Genomic DNA, 15,922 nt, shown 5'->3' with positions numbered 1-15,922 from the left:
CTCTTACAGAGGCCCAGGTCCTGGTAAAATGATGCTGAGCACTGCTCCACGCAGGTGCTGTCCTGGAGCACATAGCCGTCCATGCATTGGAGGCAGTCTGTCCTCAGAGGCCCGCTGCACGCATTGCAACTCCAGTCACACTCTAGAAAGAAAGTTCCTTCAATCAGCTTCCTTTCTGTCCACCCTCAGTCCCAGAGACTAATTTACAAGGACGCTGTCTGCAGCTGCACGGGTTGAAGTGAGGACACCATAGGAGATGTCAGGTACAGGAGCTCTAACAAGGCTCTGCTTGCAGTAGCGCGCACGCCTCTCTGAGGCTGAGTGTTTCCTAATTATGTTAGACACGGCACATACACGGCACATACACGGCACGTACAAGGACGGCTCCACACTTGTGTGAGGCCTGCTTGTCAGCAGGGCTGCTGAGGAGCCAGACCAACTGGATCTTATTCAATATGGACTCTAGAGTTCTGTATCCCTGAGACACAGCATCTTCATGCAAAATCACCTCCAGAGATTAGCCAATTTGCTTCCACAAACCTAATAGAACTTCCTCCAAATGCCAACAAGTAAAGGAAGTCAGGGGCTTTCCTTGTGGTTCAGACAGTATAGAATCTGCCCTCAAAGCAGGAGAGCTGGGTTCGATCCCTGGGTTGGGAAGATCCTCTGGAGAAGGGAATGATAACTGACCCCAGTATTCTTGCCTGAAGAATCCCATGGACAGAATAGCCTAGCAGGCTACAGTCCATGGGGTGGCAAAGAATTGGATATGATTGAGGAAATAACACTTTCACTTTCAAAGGATGTCAGACTCGAGGAAGGATGCATCTGCTCACTCCACTAACACCAGCTGTGTGACTCCCTTCCTCTCAGAAATCAGGCAGTGACCAACACAACGCAAAGAAGCATTGATGCTGGAGTTAAAAGGGTGTGAAAGAACAGCACAGAAAGAAAGGGATTCCTGAAATAAAACAGATCTCATGTAGAGCAGACTTGATTACTTTACATGTTCATTGACTCAGACAAACATCTGTTGGGGATACAGCCTCGAGCCAGCTTATCAAGTGGTGGGTGTAAACTGTCCTCAAGAAGCTTATGTTTGAGAGGGTCCCAGCCCAAGTCACCCACACAAGTGATCCAGGGGGATCGTTAGAAATACAGATCATCAGGTTCACTGTAAGAACTACCGAGTCAGGCCCAGGGTGTGGGATGCAGGAAAACGTGCTGTGGCTATGGATTTGGTGATTATGATTATTCTGGTTTTTGCTGCCATTGTTTCGGCCCAGGCAATTTGGATGCTGTCAGAAAATGCAAAGTTCTAGCTTGAAAGGTCAGTCCTTCATGCATGGATGACAGGACAAGAAAGCAGAGTTAGGTACTTGGTTTTGAAATCAAGGAGATCTATAATCAAGTCACAGTGGAAGTGACAAATAGATTCAAGGGGATTATATCTGATAGACAGAGTGCCTGAAGAACTATGGACCGAGGTTTGTGACACTGTACACGAGGCAGTGATCAAGACCATTCCCAAGAAAAATGCAAAAAAAGGAAAAATGGTTGTGCTAGGAGGCTTTATTAATAGCTGAGAAAAGAAAAGCCATGAAAGGCAAAGGAGAAAAGGAAAGACATACCCACTTGAATGAAGAATTCCAAAGAATAGCAAGGAGAGATAAGAAAATCTTCCTCAGTGATCAACGCAAAGAAATAGATGAAAACAATAGAATGGGAAAGATTAGAGCTCTCTTCAAGAAAATTAGAGATACCAAGGGAACATTTCATGCAAAGATGGGCACAATAAAGGACACAAATGGAATGGACCTAACAGAAGCAGAAGATATTAAGAAGAAGTGGTAACAATACACACAAAAACTATAAAAAAAGATCTGCATGACAGACATAACCACAATGGTGTGACCACTCCCCTAGAGCCAGACATCTTGGAATGTGAAGTCAATCTGGCCTTAGGAAACCACTACAAAGAAAGCTAGTGGAGGTGATGGAATTCCAGTTGAGCTATTTCAAATCCTAAAAGATGATGCTGTGAAAGTGCTGTACCCAATATGCCAGCAAATTTGGAAAACTCAGCAGTGCCCACAAGACTGGAATAGGTCAGTTTACATTCCAATCCCAAAGAAAGGCAACCAAAGAATGTTCAAACTACCATATAATTGCACTCATCTCACACACTAGCAAAGTAATGCTCAAAATTCTCCAAGCCAGACTTCAACAGTATGTGAACCATGAAATTCCAGATGTTTAAGCTGGATTTAGAAAAGGCAGAGGAACCAGAGATCAAATTGCAAACATCTGCTGGATCATTGAAAAAGCAGGAGAGTCCCAGAAAAACATCTACTTCTGATTTATTGAGTACGCCAAACCCTTTGACTGTGTGGATCATGATAAATTGTGGAAAATTTTTCAAGAGATGGGAATACCAGACCACCTGACCGGCTTCCTGAGAAATCTGTATGCAGGTCAGGAAGCAACAGTTAGAACTGGACATGGAACAACAGAGTGATTCCAAATCAGGAAACGAGTATGTCAAGGCTGTATATTGTCACTCTGCTTATTTAACTTATATGCAGAGTACATCATGAGAAACGCTGGACTGGATGAAGCACAAGCTGGAATCAAGATTGCCGGGAGAAATATCAATAACTTCAGTTATGCAGATGAAACCACCCTTATGGAATAAATTGAAGAAGAACTAAAGAGCCTCTTTATGAAAGTGAAAAAGGAGAGTGAAAAAGTTGGCCAAAAACTCAACATTCAGAAAACTAAGATCATGGTATCCAATTCCATCACTTCATGGCAAATAGGTGGGGAAACAGTGGAAACTGTGAAAGACTATTTTTTGGGGCTACAAAATCACTGCAGATGGTTAACTGCAGCCATGAAATTAAAAGCTGCTTGCCCCTTGGAAGAAAAGATATGAACAACCTAGACAACTTATTAAAAAGCAGAGACATTATTTTGCCAACAATGTCTGTCTAGTCAAGGCTATGTTTTTTTTAGCAGTCATGTTTGGATGTGAGAACTGGACTGTAAAGAAAGCTGAGCACAGAAGAATTGATGCTTTTGAAATGTGATGTTAGAGAAGACTCTTGAGAGCCCCTTGGAATGCAAGGAGATCCAACCAGTCCATCCTAAAGGAAATCAGTCCTGAGTATTCATTGGAAGGACTGATGCTGAAGCTGAAACTCCAATACTTTGGCCACCTGATGCAAAGAACTGACTCACTGGAAAAGACCCTGATGTGGGAAAGATTGAAAGCAGGAGGAGAAAGGAACAACAGAGGATGAGATGGTTGGATGGCATCACTGACTCAATGGACATGAGTTTGGGTAAACTCCAGGAGTTGGTGATGGACAGGGAAGCCTGGCGTGCTGCAGTCCATGGGGTCGCAAAGAGTTGGACATGACTAAGCGACTGAGATGAACTGATATTCAAGTCAAGGCTTTGTCAGTTTTAATCTGCATGTCTTACATACCTTCCTAAAGCTTTTTGAGCCTTAGTTTCTTTATCTGTTAAACATGGATAAGAAGAGCAGCTTCATAAGGTTATTATGAATATTGGAGAAGGAAATGGCAACCCACTCCAATATTCTTGCCTGGCAAATCCCATGAACAGAGGAACCTGGTGGGCTATGGCCCATGGGGTCTGAAAGAGTTGGACATGACTTAGCAACTGAACAACAACAATAGCAACAAATTGTGAAGATTAAATGGAATAATGAATTGAAGGATCTCAGCACAGTGCCTCGTACATGGCAATTTAATAAAGGTTTGCAGCTGAACTAGTTTCCCTGGAGAAAGAATCACCACTCAGTGTTGGCTTGTCCCGTGTCCTCCTTCACTAAGAAGCTAAGGAAACCTCTCGTTAGTCACCTTTCTATCTTCTCTGAGGCAATATTTCTAAGTCCCAGAGAAGCAAGTAAATGTGCAAGATAGTACACGTGCTTCTAAGAAGATTCATAAAGTTAATCTCACTCATTTATTTGACTGACTCAGTCCTGAGGGAAAATAACTAAAACAGAGCCTTGAAGACTGCCAGCATGGTTATGAAATCACTTCACAACAGGGAAGATTTGTTGGAATCTTGTTTTTTACCACAGACTGAAAACCATCGGTTAGAAAAGACAAACTAGAAAAGGTTTTGTGGTCTTGAGCACAGCAGACCACCAAAGTTAACAGCCAGGTATAATTTCTTGGAATGGAAAATACACAATTTTGGAAAATCTTAAAGCATCCCAAGTTTATCTGACAGATGTTTGACCTCCAATTCTGAGCCCTAGCTTTTCTGGCAGAATCAGAAAGGGTAAGGGGGACAGTGTGTGGAACATGGGATGGAGAAATGGAGAAGAGAAATTGAACAGGAGCAAGGAAAATCCACCCTTCAGTTCTGTTTTTCTCCCAGCTGAGTGCTGCCGTTTGAAGAGCATTAGTTCCAATCATTCTAAAAACTGGAGAGCAAGGTAAAAGCTACTCAGTTTTTGACATTGCTTCTTTAAGAACACCTGGAGAACAAGGACTGCATCTTCACTCTTTGAAGTATGAGATGAACAAATTAGACACAACTTCCTTCCTCATTAAGCTTAGAGTTCAGCAATCTAGAGTTGTAAGTGCAAATGCCTCCAGGCCAAGGAAGGCAATGAAAATCTTCAAAAGAGGCCTGGTATGATAGAACAGGGAATGATGGGGACTGTGGCAATCTTAGGAGATCATGCTCCTCCAATGGAGACAATTGCTACTTGTCTCCAACCCACTGCCGCACTGAGGGACGCAAACCCAGTTCTGCCAGACCTTCTGACTCTCAAAAGAAGCTGCAAATCTCAACTTTTGTATGTCAAGTCTTCTGATTTTTTAGAAGGCAAAGAGTTAAGAATTTTAAAACACTGTTATAATACATTTAGTGGGGAGAAAAACATGTCTTAGACCAAATACAACCTGAGGGTTTCTAGTTTGCCACATCTGGTCTAGGAATTAATACTAACGTGCATGTGTGCCAAGCTCAGTCATTTCCAACTCTTTTTGTGGGCCCATGGATTCTCCAGGCAAGAATACTGGCGTGGGCTGCCATGCCCTCCTCCAGGGGATTTTCCTGACCCAGGGATTGAACCCTCATCTCCTGCGTCTCCTGCATTGGCAGGCGGATTCTTTACCACTGAGCCACCTGGGAAGCCCTCTAGTTACTAACACCTGGCACAATATCTAGGCTACGGTAGGCACTCAAAAATACTTGCTTCATAAATAAATTAATGAATATATACATACATACATACATACATACATAATGACTTTTCACTATCATCAGAGAAAGTCTAAATATCTGATGACAGTATTTTCCAAATTGGGGGAGTGGAATTCTCCAGTAAAGGGGTATAGCCAAGTAAAAGAGCTGTCATGCAATTCAGGCAGAGTGTTACCTTTGCACGTCTTGGTGGAGAAGTCCAGATAGTATTGCGGGGCACAGCTCTCATGCTGACAGTCCCCGAAGAGCAGGACCTTGCTTGGATCTCGGCAGGAGGTACAGCTGGCCTGTGAATCACAGCTTCCACAACGCATGTCGCATGCTGAGCAGATAGGAAAAGAAAATGACCAGATGATTAGAATTGCAAATACAGAAGCACTGATCAAACCTAGACAGATGCTGTGAAGGAACAGCCTCGCTCCAACTGGTTCTCTAAATACTGCTCAGAACCCTCCCCTGTGATCAACAGTGACAGAAAATGTTAGTCTATCTTCCAAAATCAAACAGGGAAAGTTTATTTTCCAGAGAAGATAAATTATAAACCCAAGAACAGAAATCCCACATCCAAACTGTCCCATGCCTCAGCCACAGAATTTATACTTATTCCAAGACCTCTGGAGTAATAAACCATAGAGTCACTGGAACTTTGCTTCTTAAGGAATCAAGGCTCCTATAGTTCACGATGTAGATTTAGATTTTTGTGTGATGCCAAGATTAATATTGGGTACTGACTTAATCTGGAGCTTGGGAAATCTCATATTTTAAGATACGAATTCCCCAGTTCTAATTCTTAGCAGCCACTTACTTAGGCATTCATAGATGATCCCCAAATCCTGTCACCTGTCATGCTTCCATCTCTCTGATTTAACAGCTAGCATTTCTGCACATGCTCAGTTGTTTACTCTAGAAGCCTTAGAATCTATTCTGGCACCTCTCTTTCTCTCGATCCTAATTCATCACTCATTGGATCTTATCTGTATAAATTCTCCTATATAATTCTCAGAACTTTTTGCTTTTCTCCATATCCACACATGCCAGGAGATCCAAGTCATCATCATTTCTTACTGGATCACTGTCATAGCCTCCTAACTGGTTTGACTCCTTGCATTCTATTCTATGAATCCCCAAAAGTGATTTTTTTAAAAATTCAGACTTATCAAGTGTTAAAAGGCACTTTTATCTATGAACACATATCTTTCTTACGTCTTAGAAAAATTTCAGCCATCATTTCTGAAAATATTGTTCCTTGATCATTCCCTCCATTCTTCCTACCTAGAAATCATAACAAACATATTTGAATCCTCCCAATATAATCTCCATGTCTCTTGTCTTTAACTTTTACTCATTCTTCAGTCTCTTCTACACAAAGAAGACTTTCCTTTCCTGACTCTCCAGTCTGGAACAGGTCTCAGGTCTCCCAGGTACAGTTCTTACACATTTCATTCTTGCCATACATAGAAATGTTCTGTTCAGTGTTTATTTACCATCTTTATCATTTAAAGCTGTAAGCTTCGTGAAAGCAAAGACTAGATTTGTTTTGTTCCTTTCATAGTCCCCAGTGCCTAGCTGATTATCTTTAATTATGTCTGTGTTAAGTCACGTCCAACTCTTTATGATTCCACTGACTATAGCCTGCCAGGCTCCTCTGTCCATGGGATCCTTCAGGCAAGAATACTGGAGTGGGTTGCCATTTCCTCCTCCAGGGGATCTTCCCAATTCAGAGATCGAATCCATGTCTCCTGCATCTCCTGCACTGCAGGTGGATTCTTTACCCACTGAGCCATTGGAAAACTGGTGTTCAATAAATACTAGCAATATAAATGATAGAAGCCAGATACTGTAATTATACAAACTCAAGCACTAGCATCTTTGCCTCACTCTAAAATTTTCTCAGTATGTTTCAGATGAAAATTCTAGACAGTGATCATGTGAATTTTAGTTCTAAAGGATATTAAATGCAGTAAAATGACCTCCCACTAAAATAAAAAGAAACTCCTTTTGTTTCACCTACAAGAAAAGCCACAGGTATAAAATATCAGTTACAATATGTAAACCTGTAATTAAAAGTCCTAGGAAAATTCTAGCTAGCTTAGCAATAACTCAGTTCAGTTCAGTTCAGTCACTCAGTCGTGTCCGACTCTTTGTGATCCCATGAACCACAGCACGCCAGGCCTCCCTGTCTATCACCAACTCCTGGAGTCCACCCAAACCTATGTCCATTAGAAAAGAATAATTGCTGGAAACTTATATCAGGCTAAACTTTTATCATTTTGGGAGGTAGGATTTCTACACCTGTTGTATCTTAATTTTGCCAAAGGGTCTGACAAAAATCTCAAAGATACACCTGTGAATACAAAAATGAAGTGGTGTCTAGCAGTTGTAGGTGGATTTGAAGATAGCTGAAATAAATACATACTCAAAAAGTTGTCAGTAAATCTTTGTAACTGGAAATGAATGTCTGGACTAGAATATTATGATGAAGCCATAATTACTTGATTACTTTTTATCAATGACTTTAATGAAAACAGAGATCATGTTAATGATATTTAAATATGCCACATACAATTACACTGAACACATACCATCTGAAAGAAAAATTCAAATTTACTTTAGCCAGTTGTAGCAGTAAACTAGGTTTCCCTGGTGGCTCAGTGCTAAAAAACCTACCTGCCAATCAGGAGATGTGGGTTCAATCCCTGGGTCGGGAAGATCCCATGGAGGAGGAAATGGTAAACCCACTCCAGTTTTCTTGCCCAGAGGATCCCATGGACAGAGGAGTCTGGGGGCCTACAGTCCATGGGGTCGCAAAGAGTGGGATACCACTGAGCAACTAAACATCGCACTAAACTAAAAGGAATCAGGTGAAATTTAAATGTGTATGAGTGAACTCCGGGAATTGGTGATGGACAGGGAGGCCTGACGTGCTGTGATTCATGGGGTCACAAAGAGTCGGACACGACTGAGCGACTGAACTGAACTGATCTTCCCTTTTCTCATTTGCTTTTGCTTCTCTTCTTTTCTCAGCTATTTGTAAGGCCTTCTCAGACAACCATTTTGCCTTTCGGCATTTCCTTTTCTTGGGGATGGTCTCAATCACTGCCTCCTGTACAATGTCATGAACCTCCATCCATAGTTCAATGGACTCAATGGACATGAATTTGAGCAATCCCTGGGAGACAGTGAAAGACAGGGAAGCCTGGCGTGCTGCAGTCCATGGGGTCGCAAAGAGTGGGACATGACTGAGCGACTGAACTGACTGAATCAGACGAAATAAGCTACAATGTAAGGACAGTCCTGCATTTATGTTCCACAACCAATTGTACAAACAGAGGAGAGAGAAGGCCTGTTTAAACAGCAGTATCATAAAAAAAATATCTAATAATTTTAGTTGATTAAGAGCTTACTAAAAGTTGACATGGTACTAAAGAAATGAACACAGTCTTAAGCTAAAGAGCCTTCATGTAAACCTCAATGTCAGCTGGACCCCCTGCTGTATGTAAAGCTGCAAAATGAAGCCTCAAGGCCAGTTTCTCTGCGTGGGGTGACAGGTCAGTGCTCTGTGCTAACAGCTTAGAGTTTCCTGAAGTTTACTTCCTCAAACTTCCGTCAGCCTCCGTGTTCTCGAGTTCTTCTGTGAAGTCTCTCATTCCAGAAGCATAACTCAGCCCCTTCACTGGCTGCCACAAGAAAAGGATTCCTGCCGAGCGCTGTGAATTATTAGAAGACTATATGGAAGATCTGGTGGGATGTAGTGGTGTCAGACTACAGAGCAGGGGGCTTCCATCATTTCTCTTCGAATCTTTCTTCCTCTCTTACTGAACCCCTCATCCTCCTCCAATCCCCTCATGACCTTATCTCACTCAAACAGGTTCTGCACATTCCAAGCCCCTTGGGTTCTCAGCATCCCCCTTCAGAGTTGTGTGGGTGCAGGCTCTTTTCTCCATCTTATGACATTCAGACCACAGTGGGTATTAATCCTACTGCAGTCACACTGGGGGACCACGTCTTGAGTTCCAGGTGCAGTTCTCTGAGGTCAGTGACCCCATGGAAAATGCCAAGACGATAGTGAAGATGGTAGCAAGTGGACCAGGGAGAAGTGAGGGAAGCAGGGATGCACCTTAACCATCATTCACGGAAGAGGAAGCGGCCTCACAGACTATGAAGCCCATTCTCCCTCCTGAATAGGCCTGTTTGCTACTGTACCTCTGAGATGGTCCTCTCTTCTTGCTCCTATATTCCACTGACTCCAGTCCTGCCAGGAGCAGAGGAGTCCAACTGGGAGATGATGGCTAATTTCCAACTTTTGAAGATAACAGTCTGAATGAACAAGCAAGGAGCCATGCTATACTTCCCCAGAGGGAAGTTCTAGGGCTGATGAGAAAGAACTGTCCAACAACTATGGCCCACACCAATGGACCTCCCTTCCTCATCTGCAGATGCCCGATAAGGGGTGAAAGAAAACCTTTGCCCTGGGTGCGAGGTTGGCTCAGATACTCTGAAGTTCTCCTGCTACCCTAGGGCCCTATGGTTTCAAGTACTGAGATCCTCAATTATCATCTCTTCTTTATCTACTCAACTGGTTGTCCTTGAATTTTAGAGCTCAGTACGCAATTTCTAGGGATTCCTTGGTGGCTCAGACAGTAAAGCGTCTGCCTGCAATGCAGGAGACCCAGGTTTGTTCCCCGAGTCGGGAAGATCCCCTGGAGAAGGAAATGGCAACCCACTCCAGTACTCTTGCCTAGAAAATTCCATGAATGGAGGAGCCTGGTAGGCTACAGTCCATGGGGTCACAAAGAGTCAGACACAACTGAACGACTTCACTCGACTCACTCGACTCAATTTCTAAAGCTTTCTATAACCAGGCTCTAGACAGCTCTGCAGCTCTTACTTTTTTCTATAATATGGTTATTAATGCCTCCCCTTTATACTGATCATATTTCCTACAAAGCCCTTTACAGAACAATTTCTGCAATTTTTAGGCCTATAATTGTCTATAACGATGAGCTTTAGAAAAGGACACTGTGGATAATTTTTTTAAGTGCTAGAAATTCAAATACCACAACTTAGGGGCACGCTTTACTCAATCTTTGGAAGAAGGAAACCTAAGTTTTAGAAAAAACTAAAGTTAGAATATTCTTAATTTAACCGACTTAGTCTATAAAATCCTATTTACACGGTAGTGTAGCAAATGCATTTCTTCAGGGCAGAAGCTTCCCAGAAGAGAATTATTTCCATGCAACGTTTGTCACCTATACACCATATAAGGGATTCTGTTTTTTTCCTTCGAACTTTTATTTCTGTGTTTCTACTGTGGTGAAGAGCATCATCAATCTAAGTCACTCCTTCTATAGCAGTACTCCCTTGCTCTTGAACAGAACATTCAAGTATTTCATTCATGTCTTTTGTGTTACAGAACCTACAGATGCTGGTAGACAGTTGATATATACCAAGCAAAGGTTTTGTTACAAAAGTAAAAAGAAAAAAACCTTTTCATTGTCTTGAAAAGGGATTTTTATCTCTGGTTTCTCAACAGATGATGCAAAATGGAGAGTTCCATAGAACTTAATTTCAAATGCTAATCCTTGCAAGCATCTCCATAAACAAACAGTAATATCTATCTTTCTATCTATAAAATATAGGTGTCTTTTAATGCTTGATTTGCCTCTCATCTCACATGATGACGGTAACATAACGATAGCTATACTGGGAGCTTATTCTCTGCTAAAGTCTACACTAAGTGAAATGATGTTAGATGTAGAAACTATTTATTTGGCTGTGCTAGGTCTTCACTGATGCACACGAGCTTTCTCTAGTTGCAGCAAGGGGGGCTACTCTCTAGTTGCAGTGAATGCCCTTCCCACTGCAGTGGCTTCTCCTACTGGGGAGCACGGGCTCTAGGGTATGCAGGCGTCAGTAGTTGTGGTGCATGAGTTTAGTTGATCTGGGGCATATGGGATCTTCTTTGACCAGAGACTGAACTTATGTTTCCTCCATTGGTTAAAGGAAATTGGCTCCAGGACTAAAGGAAATCAGTCCTGAATATTCATAGGAAGGACTGATGCTGAAGTTGAAGCTCCAATACTTTGGCCACCTGATTTGTAAGAGCTGACTCATTAGAAAAGATTCTGATGTTGGGCAAGATTCAAGGTAGGAGAAGGGGACGACAGAGGATGAGATGGTTGGATGGCATTACCAACTCAATGGACCTGAGTTTGAGTAGGCTCTGGGCGTTGGTGATGGACAGGGAAGCCTGGTGTGCTGTGGTCCATGGGGTTGCAAAGAGTTGGACTCAGCTGAGTGACTGAACTGAACTGAACTCCTCCATTGGCAGGTAGATTCTTTCCCACTGAGCCCCCGGGGAAGCCCTAGATGTAGGCACTATTACAATTCCCCTTTTATAGAAAAAAAGAAACTAAAGCCTAGTGGTTAATTCACCTGCTCAAGGTCACAACGCTAGTTAAGGGGCAGTTAGGAGTTGCAATTTCATTACCTGATTTGAGAGCCCACTCTTCAAACCATGACTCTTTAATTCCTTCAACGTGGGACTTCCTAGGACACAAACTTGAAATATCTGCACTGTATTTGCTAACTGTCATTTTCAAAATGAGAAAAGTATAACACAATTTTTTGGCAACTGACACTTTACTGACTGAAATGAAATAAGCCTCCTCAGCCTGTCCCAAAACTGTTCGTTCATCTGTGAAGCACTTCTGATTTTCCCCCTCCGATTTGCCCTTGCCCCAATTTATCCCAACTCTTCGTTTGCACATGACTCAGATAATTAATCATGCTTTGGCTTATTTGAGAACTAAGACATCTATACAAGTAGCTCTCATGCAAGACAAAAATAACTACTGTTTGGGCAGAAACTGAATGCCCTGTAGCATATCAAGCCTTGCATATTGTCAATATTCAACAAACACATCTCAAAAACGAACCCAGTGAAGTGCTGAGGTCATAGCTTGTGTACTTCAAATGACCTCTGCTCTCTGCTCAGGATCTTGGAACTGACTCACTAAGAGAAACCATAGGAATGAACTAGACTAACACTTTAATTATTTTAATGAGATAACTACAGTACAGAGAGGTTAAATGATTGGCCCAAGATCACACAGCTGGTTCTTGCAGAGGAGAGATCTAGCCCAGCACTTCCAGGTAGGCCCGTATCTGAGCTGTCGTCTGTTCATCGCCTCCATATGCTTTGTAGATTCCTTTTCTTTCTTTTCTAAAAGTAAAGGTTAGGTAAGAATATGGAAGCAAAAAAATCTCTATGTCCTTTCATGACCTCAGAAGAGCAAGAAAGGATAGACAGTTCATTTTTTAAAAAAACTTACGCTGACAAACACGGTTATCATCGAGATAGTGCCCGGGGAAGCAGGCAGTACTGCAGGTGCCAAGGTGGGACAGAACGTGGCCAGTGTCACAGGAGGAGCAGGAGAAAGGACCCCTGCCCTGGCAGGTCCTGCAGGAGGAGTGACATTCTGCAGAGAGATGAGACACGGAGGGAACCCATGAAGCCAAATTCCCTTCCAAAGCGGCACACCCAGAGCCACTAATAAAAGCTCCAGCACGGAGAGGGTTAACTGGTCTGCTTTACTGCCCCCTGCACTGGTGTGATTCCCCCCTGCACTGGCGTGATTCCCCCCTGCCCTGGTGTGCTTCTCGCTTTCTATCTCTCTCTGGAGGCTCAAGCCTTCTCAGGTACAATCCCCATGTGAAAGAAGATCACGGGGCACCGCCAGCTCCTGCGTCCAGCACTTACTCACTTTTACAAGCTCCTCTCTCCAAGAAGTACCCAGAAGGGCAATCAGGGACACAGCGGTCCCCCAGCAGCAGGTTCCGGGCATTCTGGCACCGCAGGCAGACGCTCCCGGTGTCACGGAGGTCGGCTGCACAGTGATGGCACAGAGAGTGGCAGTCTGGAGAGGACAGAGGGGCACAGAGAGGAAGCACAGATGCCATGAAAGCAGCGTCTCATTTCTATACTGAAGGGTAAAAGGGATTTCAATGACCACTGCTGCAGTGCGGACAGCTGGGGAGTAGCCTGAAGGCAGTGTGTACATCAGTGAAGTAGAAGCCTGGGACCTGTACAAACGGTGTGTTTGAGATTTTTAGCAAATGGCCAGGCCCAGCACAGCAATTGAGTCTTCATCGCTTTCCAATTGAACAGCCTTCAAACTCTAGTGCAGCCTGTGACAGATACTTGCCAGGAGTATAGAAAGAACTGTCAGATAACAGAAACAGTCCATCAGATCAACACAGAGAGCTCTGAGAGCTTGAATACAGAGAGCCCCCTTCTCGTTCACAGAGCTTCTTAGTATGCTCAGTACCTCCACGAGGCTCCATCTCCCAAAGGGGGTCTTCCAGAGTCAGCTCTCCAGTCTCAGACATTGGTGTGAGAGGATTAGGGTTAGTTGATAATTGAATTGGGGGAAATTTTCAGTCCTTAATTAGAGGTAAAGTTAGAGTTTCCTTGGTGGCTCAATGGTAAAGCATCTGCTTGCCAATGCAGGAGATGTGGGCTTGATCCCTGGGTCGGGAAGATCCCCTGGAGATGGAAAGGGCAACCAACTTCGGTATTCTTGCCTGGAGAATTCCATGGACAGTGAAGCCTGGTGGGCTACAGACCATAGGGTTTCAAAGAGTGAAACACAACTTAGCTACTAAACCACAATAAAGAGGTCAAGTCACAAAGAAGAGCTAAGTTGAAAAGTCATAGGATTTGTTATCTGGGACGACCAGCACGCTTTCTTGTTCTCGCCTGTGTAATAGTCCTCTGATTAGAGACTTGGTTGTGTGTAGCTCTCCCTATGGAGAAGGCAATGGCAAGCCACTCCAGTACTCTTGCCAAAAAATCCCATGGATGGAGAAGCCTGGTAGGCTGCAGTCCGTGGGGTTGCTAAGGGTTGGACACGACTGAGCAACTTCACTTTCACTTTTCACTTTCACACATTGGAGAAGGAAATGGCAATCCACTCCAGTGTTCTTGCCTGGAGAATCCCAGGGACGGGGGAGCCTGGTGGGCTGCCGTCTATGGGGTCACACAGAGTCGGACACGACTGAAGTGACTTAGCAGCAGCAGCAGCAGCAGCTCTCCCTATAGGTAAAAACTTCCTCTGTCCTACTTTAAGTGGTGATAATGCTTCAAGTCCCATTTACTACCCTCCATCCCAAGGATGGAAGCCAAAAATTAAAAATTACCCCCCAAAATGAAAAAGGAGTAAAGACCTAGGAAAATAAAGTTCTGGTTATATGCTCTATCTTCCCTGCTAGGATTCAAAGCACTGTTTGCAGTCACTAAAGCACCATTCAGGAGCCAGGTATGTCTTATCATCCTAAAGTCTTTTAGATAGAGACTGTGATTTCTAGAAATATTGAGACTAAAGAATCCTTGTCAATAAAACAAATTACTCACCTCAGTTGGTAAAGTATCTGCCTGGAATTTGGGAGACCTAGGTTCAATTCCTCAGTCGGGAAGTTGCCCTGGAGAAGGAAATGGCAACTCACTCCAGTATTCTTGCCTGGAGAATCCCAGGCAAGAATGGACAGAGGAAGCTGGTGGGCCACAGTTCATGGGGTCACAGGTTGGACACAACTTAGCGCTTTCTTTTCTTCTTTCTTTCTCTCTAAGCCTCAGTGACACACTTTCTAATCGCGGATCATCCGAGACATGTTCTATGCTAAAGAAGAGATCTTAACTCCATACCCAGCACCCATTCACTCACACAAGAAGTCTTTCTGGGGCCTCTGCAGTCACTCCAGAAGTTGAACCTGGAGTGTCCTCCTCAAAAATGCCAACTCTTTTATAGCAGTACAAAAACGAACAGCCTCTGACCTTTCTCTGAACTTCAGGAGTTTCAAGTTTCTGGCAGCCTTTTGCAATATTAGAAACTATTCTTGATATCCTAAGAGGCAAATTAATCCCCATTACAGTCCTTCAGTAAATTATAAAGGAAATGATGGTTGTATCAAGAGAAATCTGATAAGGAGGCTATTTCCCCCGATTCAGTGTATGGCTTCCACACAATTCCAACCTTTTTGTTTTCTCTTTTTGTGTACTCTCGTCTCAGTGCCAGGAGCACTGAAAAGTCGCTGGAGCAGATGGTGGTGGCTCTATTGTATGATTACCTTAATGAGTGGGTACAGGTTAGAATTGGAACCCCAGGAAACAGAACTGATTCAAGGCTCTATTGTCTGAAAAGTCTTGGCCTCTTCCTCTTCATTTAAGCCAGTGCTTAAGACAGTGCCAGGCTCAGGCATGTGTTAAAGAGATCTGCAGGTGTGCAGTGGTCTAAAAGCTAGTTGCCTCTAACTAAGGCTTTCTCCAGCCTACAATTAGAGAAAGGAAAAAGAATAATCACCAAGGGGATGCTTTGAAGAGAAAGTAAGCAGATCTCTTGAGTATTTTGTGGCTACAATAAACAAATATTTATGGATTTTCCTGACTGTGTGGAACTCTAGAAGCTGTTTGAATGAATTGTGTGATGTGTCTGAAATACTTCTAAAGGCAGCTAGAGCTAGTTCAAGGACGCTCCTTCCCGCTCTCATGGAAACCGCTTTTAAAAAATATGTTTTTATTTAATTATTTATTTGGCTGCACTGGGTTTTAGTTGAGGCACATGGGATCTTGTTCCCTGACCAGGAATTGAACTTGGGTCCCCTGCCTTGGGAG

At 43.3% G+C, this 15,922-nt stretch overlaps 1 protein-coding gene across 2 annotated transcripts in view; it reads right to left on the bottom strand.

Annotated features, from left to right (window-relative positions):
* The window catches only part of FRAS1 (Fraser extracellular matrix complex subunit 1), a 533,887-nt gene that overhangs the window by 178,793 nt on the left and 339,172 nt on the right, over positions 1–15,922 (bottom strand). For both annotated transcript variants that reach the window (XM_055434121.2, XM_055434122.2), the window contains 4 exons: positions 13,017–13,169; positions 12,585–12,731; positions 5,426–5,572; positions 2–142 (listed from right to left, as the gene is read on the bottom strand). In XM_055434121.2, coding sequence (XP_055290096.2) covers positions 2–142; positions 5,426–5,572; positions 12,585–12,731; positions 13,017–13,169 — 588 coding nt within the window. The remainder of the gene's footprint in view (position 1; positions 143–5,425; positions 5,573–12,584; positions 12,732–13,016; positions 13,170–15,922) is intronic.

The sequence above is a fragment of the Moschus berezovskii genome, chromosome 5 (assembly GCF_049115385.1).
Source record: "Moschus berezovskii isolate FMDL1 chromosome 5, NW_MosBer_1.0, whole genome shotgun sequence".
Lineage (NCBI taxonomy): Eukaryota > Metazoa > Chordata > Mammalia > Artiodactyla > Moschidae > Moschus > Moschus berezovskii.
This window is presented reverse-complemented; position numbering and strand designations above follow the sequence as displayed.